Source organism: Rhinolophus sinicus, chromosome X, assembly GCF_036562045.2.
Source record: "Rhinolophus sinicus isolate RSC01 chromosome X, ASM3656204v1, whole genome shotgun sequence".
NCBI classification, from domain to species: domain Eukaryota; kingdom Metazoa; phylum Chordata; class Mammalia; order Chiroptera; family Rhinolophidae; genus Rhinolophus; species Rhinolophus sinicus.
Genome location: NC_133768.1, coordinates 68,584,789 through 68,600,820, shown reverse-complemented (window position 1 = coordinate 68,600,820; position 16,032 = coordinate 68,584,789). Strand labels below are relative to the sequence as shown.

Below are 16,032 nucleotides of genomic sequence, written 5' to 3'. Positions count from 1 at the left end.
AACAAATGGAAAGTGCAAATCAGCACATGGTCCAGTCACATACCTCTAAGCAATGAATATTCTGTAAGAGTTGAGGGAAGCTTCTAAGCTGTTCTACTGGAAATGATCTATTGCTACCGAGATAATCAGAAAGACTCATTCCTTTTTCTCCATATTCTTTACGGTGGCTACTGGAATTTAGCACTGGTATAAGTGAGTGAGCATTCCATTTCTAAACAAGAAAGACAATAAAACAATCTATCAATAGACTAAACAGACTACAAGCCATAAAAGGCAGTTGTTAAAGTGGTTCAATGAATGGCCTCTCAATGTAGTTTGTATAGAATCCTGGGTAATAAAAATGTATTTAAGAATCTGAATAGTTATCATTTGGATTTAATAAAAGAAGGCATCCCAAGTCATTTAAAGATACTTACTCTTTTTCTAGGACGGACATTAGCTGGACCTAACATGAGCTTCAGAGGTTCTGGAGAAGGTCCCTGATTCCTTTGCCTCACAGCAATTAGAGCTGTCTTCCACAGATTCTCTGAATTCTTAAAATAGATCTATAAATTTGGATGTAAAGTACATGAGAGTAGGTACCCATAAGTTGAAGCAAAATAAAATCTAAAATTCTTTATTAATTGAGAGTATATTATGAACTATTTTGCTGGCATGCAAATCAATTTAAAGATTTTTTTTTTTTTTACTGATCAGGAATCTATTAAACACAACAAACAGAATCAAAACAAAGTGTCAATCCCGCCCCCCCAAAAAAAAAATTCCCAGAAACAATGCCAGAATACTAGGTCTTAAAACAGTATGCCATGTGGTATATAAACCAAAAACAACAAAAGAACAAGACAAACAAATGGGAAACAGAAACTCATAGACACAGACAATAGTTTAGTGGTTGCCACAGGGTAAGGGGGGCGGGGGGTGGAGGGTGGGTGATGAGGGTAAGGGGGATCGAATATATGGTGATGGAAGGAGAACTGACTCTGGGTGATGAACACACAATGGGATTTATAGATGATGTAATACAGAATTGTACACCTGAAATCTATGTAATTTTACTAACAATTGTCACCCCAATAAATTTAATAAAATAAAATTAAAAAAAACAACAACAACAGTATGCCATAAACATTTAGTCTAACTCTGTAAATTAACTTAATCAAAAATAACATATTTCAATCTCAGTATGACTCATTGGTCCTTAATCCCTTACCTTCTTCTTTACAGGCAAAGATACAGAAATCAATGTAGGAACAAAGAACTTATACAGCGACAACAAAGCCTGGAGATGAGGCTGCTTTCCCTGAAATAAAGAGTTTTCAATGTTCAATTCTATGGTCAATAATAAAATAAAGGAACAATAAAATAAACAGATTAAACATATATTCAGACCCCAATTTTACAATGTGATACAGTTATAGGAAGATGCTATAAAAAAAAATCAAGGAATGAGTAACCAGACATTAAAATCAACTATTATAAAACAACCCTTGCCAACTTGTCTTCTCCTTCATGACCTATTCCCCTATTTTACCTCTTCCTTATATTTTCTCTCTTCACCGCCCATGCCTTAGGCTCACCAGTCATACGTGCTAGCATGGCTTACTCTCACTGGTAGCATATTCAGGACTCAAAGTTTACTCATTCTTGATTTAGACAAAAAGGTGGGAAGACAAAAAGGGAAGCTAAGAAAACAGAACAAGGAAAACACTGATATATTATTATAATTCCTGAAAAATCAACTAGAAAATCTAACAATAGGTAAGCACTAATCAAACTGCTTGCTATAACTGAAACAAGTCTTAAGAAAAACATTATTTTTACAATGACAGAAGTCATTAGTGCTGTATACCTGTGTTTGATATATCTGGCTATGCAGAGAAAACATACCACTATCCCAAGGAAGTAACCAAATTGTTTCATTATATTACAATTTTGTTGAATCAAATACTGTACAAAATAAGGAAGGCAGAAAATGGGGCTTAGTAATAGAGTATCCCTATTTTATAGCAGCTTCTTGAAATTAAATTTATTATAACAAAACCAAAAGGACCCAGTTTTTCTATGCCAAAATATCTTCTGATCTCTGTACTTACATCAATTACTATCAGAGTGCTTGCTTTGAGTTGAGATGTTTTTTGATAGGGCAGGTATTTAGGAGTGGAGAGATCTTTAGAACTTATTGTCTGCTTAACTAACCTATCTTTGTTGTTAAAAAAAGTCAACACTCTTTTAAAAAGGACACTTTTAGTTAAACATGACATACTGAATGTATGTGTTTAACTCTGAGTCTTCCCAAAGTCTCACTATAAAGTAAAGGAATGAAAAAGACATAAAGCACGAGTTCAAAAAGAACAAGAGAGGAGACAACAGCAAATGAGAATTCTCCACAAGATTTTGGAACCTAGAATGAAGATGGACAAATAGTAACCAACTTAGCAGAACAGAGAAAACGAAACCTAAGGCAGCAACAGAAAAAGCCTCAAAAGCGGCAGATTCATGCTTGAGAACTCCCAGAAAAGCTCAAGAATTTGTAGGACTAGATACCTCTGAAAAATGGAGGTGCAAGAGGGGCAGAAAACAGGAGGATTGCTTGAAAAACCTATGTAAGAAGCAGTTAGAACCCCAAATTCCTTCACTACACTTATAGGCGAATATCAGCGTTTGACTCTGCAGATGAAGCTGGACTCAGACAGCAGGCACAGCTGAGGGAGGATACCAGGACCTCTCTGCACCCCTTTCTACTAAGCTTCCAGAGTGCTAATAGCCAGGTTCCTACCCCTATGATGGTTCACTGTATGTGTCAACTTGGCTGAGCCACGGGGTGCCCAAATATTCAGAGTAATAAACATTACTCTGGGTTTTTCTGTGAAGATGTTTTGAATGATTTACATTTAAATAAGTGGGCTTTGAGTAAAGCAGATTGCCTTCCATAATGTGGGTGGGCCTGTACTCATTCAAGTTGAAAGTCAATACAGACAAAAAGACCAGCCTCCCCCAATCAAGAGAGAATTCTTCAGCAGAATGCCTTCAGACTTCATCTGCAACACCGGCCCTTCCTGGTTCTACAGCAGAATTCCTTCGTACTCAAACTGGAAAATCAGATCTCCTAGGTCTCCAGTCTGCTGGCCCACCCTGCAGTTTAGATTTGCTAGCCTCCATAATCACGTGAGCCCATTCCTTATAATAAATCTCTTCCTATATACGGGGGTGCCAAAAAATGTATACAAGTGGACACTTTGGCCATGTCGTGCGGGATGTCACACAGGGTCTCTGCTCCCACTCCCCAGATAAGAATGCAGGATATCGTGAGGCCAAAAAGGAACACTCACGGGGCCATAGGTAGGGGAGTCACACCACTATAGTCTTGCTGGTGGCTGGGTTGGAGACACAGGAAGCAGGAGCCACTCTGTCTGCAACCTGCTGTCCACTTCTCTGCAATCTGTAACCCGCACTCCGCCGTGCTAACTGCAATCCGCGCTTGCCAGCTCAACCACCATCTTCTTGCTATCCCCCTTTTTCTACTAGCGTAGCCACAGCAGTTATGTTAGTGGCCAATGGCTCACTGGTTACAGCTGACGGCCAACTAGCCACAGCTGATGGCCATCCAATCACAGTTGATGGCCATTTACTACCCGAGCCAGCACCTTTCCACATGAGGCCGAGAGCCTGGAAACTGCACTCCTGGCTCTGTCCCCACAGGCCAACATTGCTCAAGCAGTCGTTTGCTGTAATCAGAAGTGTCTGGATGCTGATGGTAACCACTTTGAGCACCTCTGGTAATTGCAGAAGTCAAATGTGACTTGTATTCATCTTTTGTTATCAGTATATATTATTATAATTTTAATAGTTTTCCTTTCTGAAAATGTGTATACATTTTTTGGTACCCTCTGTATACACACACATGCTATTGGTTCTGTTTCTCTGGAGAAGCCTGACTAATACAACCCCGAGGCAGGAGACAGAATTCCTCTCTTCGGGAAAAGTGACACACTCATCTGGGGGTCTCCCCAATTAAAACGTGAAGTTCCTACAATAAACAAGTCCTGCTCACGTACACAAGTTTTCAATCACCATTTTAATGTTTCACTACTAAATATAGACAGACAAGGTTTACCACCAGGCTTTAGATAAAAGCCTCTACCATGAAAGACCAAACTAAAGAAATGCACTCTGAGGAAACAGAGACAAAGCTGGGAACAGAAAAACCAAACCACAGCCTAAAGCACACAGGCTCATGCTGGCAAGGGGAGAATCCCAGAAACCATCCTCATCAACCCTTAAGGTGAGACCTAACTGCCCCTTCCTGTTGCAAACGTTGCTCTCAACAGGGTCTGGTGATTATAAAATAACGTGCTTGCTCCACTTCCCACCATTCATGCTGGCCATGAGAAAGACAACTTCTGTGTTTTGCTTCCTCCATGGATTGGGAGTTATGGGGCATGGATGGGTATGGAGGGGACATATGCCTTTGCAGGTACCTGAAATTCACATATCCAATATATGGGTTCACGTGTGCTGTTATCATTGTATATGTTCACTTACATGTGAGCATCGCTATGTCTTCTTGGTTTGATAGTGTTGGACTTGTGAAAACTCACCAAAATCCAGCTAATCAAAACAATTTTATGAATACATCTTTATAAACGGGCATTGATAATTGAATTTAGTAATGTACTATATAGAATGTTAATAATAAAGCCATACATTTAACATCTGGGTTTAAAATTTTTAGACAATCATGTACTAAATCATTTTCTTAAACTTGAACAATACCTTGTTGTTTCAGTTACTACAAATGAGCCAAGAGCTTATTTATGGTAAGAATTTTCTTATTCTGTTGAAATGTTTTGCTGTTAACATGGAAAAATGTTTATCTTCTTCACAATTTCTATTAATGTGAAATGAAATTCAATTTGGACAAAAACATTATCATTAATATAGTTTTTGAGAGAGCTTCTCAGAGAACTAAGAGAAGATATTGTACCCATAGAAACCAAAACAAGAACAATCATTGAACTGTACTAACAGGAAGCCTCATACTGGAGAAGCATGAATGTGCATGTGTGTCTTTCATTAAATTTGAGTGCCTTGGGTAGGTCGCACTACAACTTCCTATTGTTTTATACCCGAAGCTTCATAGACTTCTGTTACCTGGCAGGTATGGTAGAAATAACAATACAAGAGAGCTGTAAGGACAAGAGCTGATTGTCAGGGACTATACTGAAGTTTAAGTATCCAAAACGAATGCTTTCCTAGATCACATCAATAACAAAAAAATAAACTGCTCACTTTATTTTAAGAAAATAAAGTAGTCATTTTTGACTACTCCCTGACACTTATTTCCAGCCGTAACAATCCAGTTCCTGCAAGTTTCTGCTGTTTGACATCTACCTGCCTTTGTTCATGCTGTTCCCTCTGTCAAGAGTGCCCTGCTCTTCTTGCTTGGCCTAGTTAAATCCTATTCATCCCTTAAATTTCTCTCAAGTGTCACCACTCCTTTTGACCCCAGTCTGATTCTGATTTTTTATTTTGTTGACTGAGCTCCCCAGAACTTCAATAAGTTCCTTGAAGATAATGACTCATTCAATTTTATATCCCCAAAGCCTAGCTTAGTACCTATCAGAGAGGACAATGGCCAGTTTTGGGTCTTTTTGGTACTCACCATTTTGGCCTGAAGATCAAGGAGCTTTCTCACACGAAATGGTTTGACTAGCAAAGGTAAAAAAACAACAACACAAAAACAAAAAAAAGTACTATACATGTTGCCCATATAGCTTCTTCTAACACATCAAGAATACAAACACGCTGTTCAGTTAAGACGTTAAGCTGATGCTTTTAGATAAAAATACTAAAAAGCAATTCTCGTAAAATCCTGTCATAGAACTAATAATGCTAATAGTTAACTTTATAAAGACAAATATGCATGCTAATTCCACAGAGTGAATATAATATAACTGGAATGAAAATACTCACCATTCTCTTTTTTGGTAAGCAAATATAAGAAATGGCAGACATAAGGGCACTGTTAAAATAAAAAGATTAAAAAAAAGAGAAAAGTGACAATATATCTTGAACAGAGCAGCAACACATTTTCCTCAAATGTCAATCTTATAATGATTAAGTAAAAAGGCTTCAGGATATCATTGGACAAAATAGTTGTACAAAGCTTCTCTTTTTCATACTACATAGTAGTGATAAAAAATAGTTTTAACTGGCGTCCCATTATGCTGTTTTAAAAAATATTTTTAGACTATAAAAACACTGCAGTTTGAAAAACAGAAAAACATCCTATCTAACAAAAATTAATGTATCCCTTCTAGCATAGTCCATTATTTATTAAGATACAAACTTAAAACTTTTATCCTGAATTCCCACTTAAAAGCATTGTCTCAAAATGATCATTTTCAAAATGATCATTTTCAATGATTTTAATATTCCAGTGAGTGGACATACCATAATTTAATCAACCATTTAGACCTCAGTTTGGTAAAAAGCACACACTCAAAGTGTTACTTAAATTACTGAATGATTGGTTCCCGTATACCATTTCATTTTAGGTATCCACTTGTTGAGGATTTATTCTAGATCAGGGGTCAGCAAACTCCGGTTCACCTGTTGTTGTAAATCAAGTTTCACTGGCACACAGCCACATTCATTCATCTATGTATCGTCTATAGCTGCTTTCACTACACCAGCACAATGAGTAGTTGTGACAGAGACAGTATGACCCTCAAACCTAAAAATTTACTACCTAGGCCTTCAAGAAAAAACTTGTCGACACCTGCTCTAGGTGTTAGGAAATTGAAAAATAAATTATGTAATGCAACAAGAGAAGGTAACAAAAGCAGACTTTCATTAAACAAATTTGTATTTTGGTAGTCAATTGTCATTCTAGCAAACAGTTAACCACTGTATCTGAATCACTACAGAGTGAGGCTCCCACCAAATTATATGAAAAGGACTTTTCTGAAGTGTGCTTTTTAAAAGTTAGGCTTTTTATTGATTTGGGTGATATCTGCACAAATTTGTTACATTTATAAAAATTAATTGAGCTGATCACTTATGATATAGGCAATTTTCTGTATGTATATTATACGTCAATAAATATTTTTTAACCACCAAACCATTGTCTGTGTCTATGAGTTTCTGTTTCTCATATATGGTGATGGAAGGAGAACTGACTCTGGGTGATGAACACACAATGGGATTTATAGATGATGTAATACAGAATTGTACACCTGAAATCTATGTAATTTTACTAACAATTGTCACCCCAATAAATTTAATAAAATTAAAAAAAATATATTTTTTAAAAGACAGAATAAAAAGTAAAAGAAAAATAGTAGGCCCCTTCCCTCCTGTCAAGCTGAGCAATTAACTCTCTAGTCAGCATTATGAAAACTACTCAAGTATATTGCAACTGATTTGACAAACATTTTTGAGTAGTTCCTATTAATTTATTCACTCATAAAACAAATATTTATTGAGTGGTGAATAAAACAGACAAAAAGGCCTGCTCTTATGAAGTTTGTGTGCCATGAATAGTGTTACTAAATACTTCGGTCATAAAAGGCTCAGTCCCTGCCTGGAAGAACTGAGTCTAATGAGTTATTACAAGAAAAAGGAAAGAATGCTTTATTATTTCCCATTCTTTACAAAGTATGCATAAACACAGAATTCATTTTATTGCAATTTGGTCAGTTGATGAACAAAACGAATACAAGGTTAAAAGAGATGTCAAAGATAAGGGAGAGTCAATCACATACTAATCATCATTCATCCCCTCTTGTATACCACAGGACAAGCCTCTCCCAAGAATTTATAACCACAAGCTGGCACTCTATAGGTCTGCAGTTTGAATTTACACTAGTGCTACGACCAAGAAAACCTCAAGGGAAGAATTTAAAGTGGTTCCAGCTTAGTTGTACCTCCCAGACAACTCATATATCCGATAAAGGACTTGAACCTATAATATAGAAAGAACACTTATGACCTGATAATAAAAAGACAAATAACCCAATTAAAAAATGGGCAAAGGATCTGAATAGACACTTCTCCAAAAAAGACATACAACTAGCCAATAAGCACAAGAAAAAATGTTCAATATCACTAATCGCTAGAAAAATACAAATCAAAACCACAATGAAACACCACTTTATACCCAAGAGGATGGCTATAATAAAAAAGTCAGATAAATAACAAGTGTCAGTGAGGATGTGATGAAATTGGAACCCTCATACACTACTGGTGGGAAGCTAAAATGGTACAGTCACTGTGGAAAACAGTTTGGTGGTTCCTCAAAATGCTAAACATAGAATGACCATATATACAGCAATTCCACTCCTAGGTATATATCAAAAAGAACTGAAAGCAGGGACTTGAACACATACTTGTACACCAATGTTCATTGCAGCATTATTCATGTTAGCCAAAAGGTGGAAACAACCCAAGAATCCATCAACAGATGAATGGATAAACAAAATGTGGTATATACATACAGTATTATTCAGCCACAAAAATGAAGTTCTGATACATGCTAAGACACAGATGAAACTTAAAGACATTATACTAAGTGAAAGAAATCAGACACAAAAGGACAAATATTCTATGATTCCACTTATAAGAGATTCTTAGAATAGGCAAATTCATAGACAGGAAGTAGATTAGAGGTTACCAGAGGCTGGGGGAAGGACGAATGAGGGGTTATTGCTTAATAGGTAGAGTTTCTGTTCAGGGTAATAAAAAAGTGTGGGAAATAGATAGTAGTGATTATACAGCATTGTGAATATAATTAATGCCAATGAATTGTACACTTAAAAATATTTAAAATGGTAAATTTTATCTTATAGACAAAACAGGTTAAAAAATGAAGTACTGATACATGCTACATGGATGAAACTTGAAAATATGTTAAGTGAAAGAAGCTAGTCATAAAAGATCACATCTTAAAAAAATAAAAAAAAATAAAAGATCACATCTTATATGATTCCATTCATATGAAATGTCCAACAGAGGTAAAGACAAAAAATAGATTAGGAGTTATTTAGGAACCTCTAAAGAGGAAGATGGGGGGTGATAGCTAAAGCACATAGGGTTTTTGAGATGATGAAAACGTTCCAAAATTGTCTATGTTCATGGTTGCACGTATCTGTGAACATAGTAAAAAACAGTGAATTGTGTACTTTAAGAGAGTGGATTGTATTGTATGTGAATTATATCTCAATAAAGCTGTTTTTTAAAACAGAGAAAAAAGAAATGACAGATTACAGTTAGACTGATTCAATGACAATGGAAAGGAGTCCGTGGAATAATATCATCAATGTCCTGAGAGAATTTAACTGTCACCCTAGAGTTCTACAAATAGCACAACCAATTTTCAAGAACAAGAGCATAGTAAAGACATTTCCAGACAAAGACAGAGAGTTTAGCATCAAAAGATTCTCATTGAAAGAATATGCTAAAGAATATCCTTTTAGATAAAGGAAAATGATCTCAGATTGGAGGTCTGAGATGCAAAAACAAATGATGAGCAAAGATATCAGTAAATATGTGGGCAAATCGAAACAAACATCAACTGTGAAAACAATAATAATGTCTCCTTCACGTGTATGTGGAGGAGGATGGAGAAGAAGGAGCTAGAACTGAAACCAAACAATAGCATATAACTGGGAGTGATGTGACCAGAGTTAAAACATTCTAAGGTCCTGGTATCATTTAAGATGAGGTACAGATACTGGTTACCTTTTAACTTTAAGAAAAAACACATTAGAAAGGAAAATTGATAAAATTTTAGATGTTTATTAATTCATTAAAAATAAACCTATCAGATGCTAACATAAATGTTTTATGAAAAATTACCGTATTTTCCAAAAAGAAAAATAGTAGAGTGAAATTGTTTTACATTTTACATTATATATGCATGTTAAAATAGGTACAACAGCACCTAAAAGAACACACACAGAGAATATGTTAACTTCCAAACAAGAAGAGGGGAAAAACCAGAGAGGGAAAAAAATCAAGAGATCATTTCGAAAGCTTGAAATAAGTTATTTGAATTTATTTTTGTTATAACAATAATCACTACAAAGGTAAATAAACTAATCCTCCAGTAAAGCAAAACAAAAAATCATCAAACAGGATGTGAAAACAAAATCTAGTTATATGCTATTTAAAAGAGGCATATAAGACAGGAGGGCAAAAATTTTTTTTTAAAAACCAGAAGATGAAAATATACCAAGCAACTACTAGCCAAAATAAAGCAGAATAGCAACGTCAAGTATCAGACAAAATATACTAAAACAAAAAGCATTTCTAACAACAAATGGTTACTCCATGATAAAAGGTTTGATTCACCAGGACAATATGAAAACTGTCATTGTGCATATACCTAATAATAGACTCAAAATATACATAGCGAAAATTGACAGAACTTTAAGGAAAAACTGACAATTTTGCCCTCATAGTTGAAGATTTTCAATATATCTCTCTCAGTAATTGATCGATGGGCAGCAACAAACAATCCATAAAGATACAGAAAATTTCAATTCCAGTAACCTTCATTCCCTCACTTCATTTCAGTAAAGTGAACCATCCCTTCTGAAATCTTCAACTCCAATGCTACAAATTCCTATCCTTCTAGAATGTCACCTGGCATCCTGAACCTCATCTACGTGTGCTCCTCAGCTGTACTCTTCCGTCCTTACCTTCTCCCCCTTACCACCCACCACCACCAGACACCAACAAGTCAGTCTAGTTAAGGTCTCCTGAAACATAATTTACACATCGCACAACTTTGCTTGAAATAGTCGTGTCATGTCAAACATCATTTCCTTTTATCAAATACTAATCAACCTTCAAGGCCAGCTCAATGCCCACATACTTTATGATACTTCTTCTAATCACTCTAGTTTTCTCTTCCTTCCTGGAAATATCACAGCAATTATTATCCTACATTATCATCTACGCTCTTTAACAATTCTAACTGTTTTCCCTAACCCCCCCCAGTTGGATTACAAATGCCTGGAACATGGAAACTCTCTGCTAAACTTTGAATCTTCTACAGTGCCTAGTAAAATGCAACAAACACAGTGGAAATGTCAATTTTAAAAAATGAAATCAATGGATGAATTCCCTTTCCCAAAAGGCAAGAGGAACTCCATTAGGTGAATGGTTCACATGGTCTGCGAAGTACTGATGGTCCTTTAAAGTCTTCCAGGTGAACAGTTATTGATTTCTTAGTTATTAATGTTTTGAATGGGAATAACTATGCTATTGAATCAAAAGCAGTCCATTGGGATCTCATGAAAAGCAATGCTTTCCTTCTCATTAATTCTGATGAGGATTTTGCAGTATTAATCAAGAAAATGTAGAATAAGTGACCCAAAGGACCCTGTGGAAGTGGTTTAAAATGGAAGAGATGGCAACCACTGCTCTAGATCAGGAAAGAAACTCCAAGGTGGAGTTAATCCTATCTAAAACATTTTATCTCCTTGAAAGAAGATATAAAGCAAATGTAGTAAAAACTTTGTATTTGTTAACCTGAGAGACAGGTGCAAGGGTGTTCAAGTTATTCTTTATACCTTTCTATATGTTTGACATCTTTTACAGTAAGGAAGGAAAAACACATTGTGTGGCACTTTGAAGCACATGGTGTGTCAATATCCAAGCGCACACCATTTGATTCACGCATGATGCCGTCCCATTTTTACCTACCAGTCCATCATCTTGCAATGAAGCAAAAAAGAAGCCATACAGCAAGTTAATTTTCTCCTTGTGATCAATGAAGTCAAACATTGCAACCAGCCAACGATAAAAAAGTACCTATTGAGAGATAAAATGCTGATCTTTAGGGAAATATACCTGGCACAGAAGAAATTAATTCCCCCCTCAGGGCTGTTTTAGAAGCCTTTAACACAAAGCAGGATAATAGATTTTATTTCTCAGTACAAATTTCTGTTTGAATAGTCTCTGCATCAGGCTACATTGTTCCAAAACTACGGGCTTTGCACAAAAGGCCAGTGCCACTATTCCATAAGTGGCTCTTCCTTGTCAGCACTTAAGTGGTTCTGAAGGACTTATCAAAGCGTTTAAAAAGATTACCTTGGTGTTACCATAACACTTGCCAACACAAAGCCAGGAGACTGCCTTAACCACAGAATCTTCTGATATTAGAGTTGCTGGAATCATGCACTTCAATATCCGTGAGTTTACAGCACTTCCTGGAAAGCAGACAAACTCTAAATTAAACTACATTTTAGTATCTTGATAGTTTCCTTACTATTATTCACTCTTGGTCCTAAAACTCTCACTTTATATTGAAGACAATAAAAAAAGAATAATATTTGACATCTCTTATCATTACAAAACAGAGTTCAAAACAAACATGTACCTTTAACTTCTAATATAAATTATAAAGCAATGTCTTTGGCTCTAATATTTCTATTTAAAAAGGGAGGATGAGTACTGGGTCTCTTTAGGGTTGATGAAATGCTTGGGAACTATATAGTGGTGATGGTTGCACAACTCTGCAAATGTTATTTTTTCTTTTTTTAACCTGAATTGTACACTTCAAAAGGGTTAATTTTATGGCATGTGAATTACACCTCAAAAAAAAAAAGTCTCTTACTCACAGGAAATGTTCAAGGATTACCGTATTATTTTTAATAGCACAGTCGATTCTGATGTACTTAAAGCTACTGACAGACATTTGCATGAGCAGCTACACTTAAGAATAAATAAACGTATTTGTATTCTCCATTCCCCCCCAAAAGTGGGGAGAATAGCAGAATGGAACAACTATTCTTGGAATTAGCTGGCAGTAATATTCTATACTGGTCCAATTTTTACATCATATTCTCTGGCTTCCATGGTATACTCCCACCTGTTAAGAGAAGTGATGTTGCAAATAGCTTTGTATACACCCTATATCAACTATTGCTTATTAAGTTTCAAAAATTAAATATGTACCTCATTATTTTTTTTTATTTAAATATTGCTTTATTTACGTTATAGTGTGATGATCACAAGCATTCACTGCAAAAAACACACTGTTCTCAATTTCTCATGCAAGCTGAATTCTCAAAAACATCTTGGATGCATGTGTCTTTAGCCACTGTTTGACATGCATTACAGTAACGCAAGCACCTCCATTCACTATCATAACACTGTTCTCAACTTCTCCCACAAGTAGCATTCTCAGAAATGTCTTATAAACGTGTCTTTTTTATTTCCCTGAGGATAAAGACCTATCTTTATTTTTTTAAATAAAAATTGTATATATTTAAGATGTATAACATGATATTATATACATATACATAGTAAAATGACTACTACAGTCGGGCTAATTAACATATCTCCTCACACAGCTACCATTTGTGTGTGTGTGGTGATCTACTCAAATCTACATCAAATCTACTCTCAGCAAATTTCCAGTATTCAATACAGTATTATTAACTACAGTCATCATGCTCTCCACTAGATCTCTAGATTTAGCTATCCTACATAACTGCAACAATACGTCTCATCAATTTCTACCCATCATTCTGTGGAGAAGAAAGGAAGCAGTGATAGCAGATAATGAATCACAAGAATAAAAATTGGCTTTTCACTCTTGTGGTTTCTTGTTTTTCTTTCTCTTTTCTCCCACACTCCCATCCCCTAACCCTTCTAAAGTTTAAAATAGGCTGACCACTAACACTTTACACGTTCCAAATTCAAAGGGGGAATTCAATACAAACTGTATTCTTACCTCCCAGTGACTTTTTAATTAATTTCTAAAGAGTCTAAAGTCACTTTGCATCTGATTATGATGACATTTCTAGCACACCTGCCCCTGAATATGCATTTCAACTCAGGAAAAGAGCTACGTGCAAAGACCTAGTAGTGAGGGGGGATATCATAGAAATAACTAAAGGGGGGAAAAAAGCAATTAAGGAGGCCACATTTGAAATCACCAAATTCCAGCTTAACAGAAAAATGAAAAGTTAGACTAAAGAGCCAGAGATTGTTTCTTTTAAATTGTTATATACATGTTTCCAAGTCTGAGGCATGCATTTTAAAAGAGGCATGCATTTGGCACGAGACCTGGAAAATATCATGAAAACCTTCTAACCATTAATTTCTGAGATAGCAAAAAAGAGAAATTCCAGAATAGAAAACACCTGTACATTCTATACATGTTTTAAGGGTAGAAGGGAGAGGGAGAATTGTTCTCGATAGACACTGATCAGTTAAACATGGATTCCTGGAAAGATGTTAGAACTGAACAATCTGAAAACACTTATAAGAGCCAATTTCATTAGGTCGAATTTAACTTTCTAGGAAAACACAGAGAACTAATCAGGTAAAAGCGAGAATATACCTGGGAATCATATATTGAATTCAGCTAGTAATGTGTTGTTGATTTAAAACACACGGATACACACCCCTGAAAACATGACTAGGGTATACACAAGGAACCCAATATGCAAGGGCCAGGAAATAGTATATAAAGCATCCAGTTTGGGTAGTTGTCTTAAAAAAAAAAGTAGAAAACCCAGAAGCAGTATGGTGCAGTATAAACACTAAAAGAAGAGTTAGGAGATCTGAGTTCCCCAGTTCTAGCTCTGACATTTAGACAAGTCTCTTTAACTACTCTGGACCTCAGTTTCCTCACCTTTAAAATGAAGATGTACAGGGTCTAAAACAACTGCCAAGTCTGAATTTGGATGAGAATAGGTTAAAACATTCTTCTCAAATAAAAAGAATACTGACCAGATGTTATTTCTTTCTAAGAACCCCACTTCCACTCCCATTCCAAATGAACTTGGAACAGGAAAGGAACCATTTGTACAAAGAAAAAGCATCTTGACTGTTAAAGTCACAGATGCTGTAATGGAGACAGCATCAACAGGGACTTGTCAGAGATAAGTGAACCCAAAGGCAATGAAGTACACCAAGTGATGTCTTAAGGTGCCTTCCAGCAACATGGTTTAAATTATTATCTACGCTTCTTCACAGAAATAATAAAAAATGGTTCCAATGTATTTTGCGACAAGAGTCTACACATTTTATTCATAAATACAGGGGTGCCAAAAAAAGTATACAAGTGGACACTCTGGTTCAACATTGCTCAAGCAGTATTTCACCATAATCAGAAGTGTCTGGATGTTGATGGTAACCACTTTGAGCACCTCTTGTAACTGCAGAAGTCAAATGTGACTTGTATTCATCTTTTGTTATCAGTATATATTGAGTATTACAATTTTAATAGTTTTCCTTTCTTAAAATGTGTATACCTTTTTTGACACCCTCTATATATGTGATAACTAGCCATTGTCAGCATATGCACACAGAAACTTGGCTCATAAGGTAGTTTGAATGTAAGAAAGGCCCGTTTTGGTTTTACAAAGAGAATATTAATAGTAAAAATAAAGAACTGCAACTGAGTCCAACAAACAATCTAATTCAAAGTCTGGAAGTCAAAACCAACAGCATACTGATGACAAATGTACCCCCTTGACATACCAAATTTGCCACTGAGTGCCACATTTAATAAAACGTCAATTTCTTCTGGAGCTAACCCGTTCTTCCAAGCCACATTTTCCACCGTTTTCAAGTGTTTTTCCAAGGTTTTAGCTTTACTCCGTGAAGTTTTAAAGGGACCTGGAAAAAGGAACCATATTAAACAGTGGGGCCTCTAAAATTCTTTCAGTCCTCAGCCTCAATAATTACAACTCAAGATACTTTAAAGAAATAGCTTCATGTATAAAATGTCTTCCTAAAAACTCTTCAAAACCTTTAAAACTCTAGAATATTTAATAGCAACAGCACCTTCAGTGAGGAAAACTGAACCCTGCCCTGGCATCTCTGCTCTCTAAACTAAAGTACTGAACTTAAGACAATAAGCTGTTATGACTAGGGAAGCGGTTCCCAAACTTTGCTGCACATGGGGATCACCTTGGCAGCCTTAAAAAAAAAATACCGATGCCCAGGTTGCATCCCATACCAATAAAATCAGATTGTCTAAGAGTGGATGTCAGGCATCAATGTTTC

At 35.8% G+C, this 16,032-nt stretch overlaps 1 protein-coding gene across 1 annotated transcript in view; it reads right to left on the bottom strand.

Moving 5' to 3' along the window:
• The window catches only part of CENPI (centromere protein I), a 54,864-nt gene that overhangs the window by 36,494 nt on the left and 2,338 nt on the right, over positions 1-16,032 (bottom strand). Inside the window, exons 3-10 of the mRNA XM_019716681.2 lie at positions 15,505-15,642; positions 12,100-12,218; positions 11,713-11,820; positions 5,974-6,022; positions 5,663-5,709; positions 1,211-1,300; positions 417-545; positions 44-211 (exon numbers count right to left, since the gene is read on the bottom strand). Coding sequence (XP_019572240.2) covers positions 44-211; positions 417-545; positions 1,211-1,300; positions 5,663-5,709; positions 5,974-6,022; positions 11,713-11,820; positions 12,100-12,218; positions 15,505-15,642 — 848 coding nt within the window. The remainder of the gene's footprint in view (positions 1-43; positions 212-416; positions 546-1,210; positions 1,301-5,662; positions 5,710-5,973; positions 6,023-11,712; positions 11,821-12,099; positions 12,219-15,504; positions 15,643-16,032) is intronic.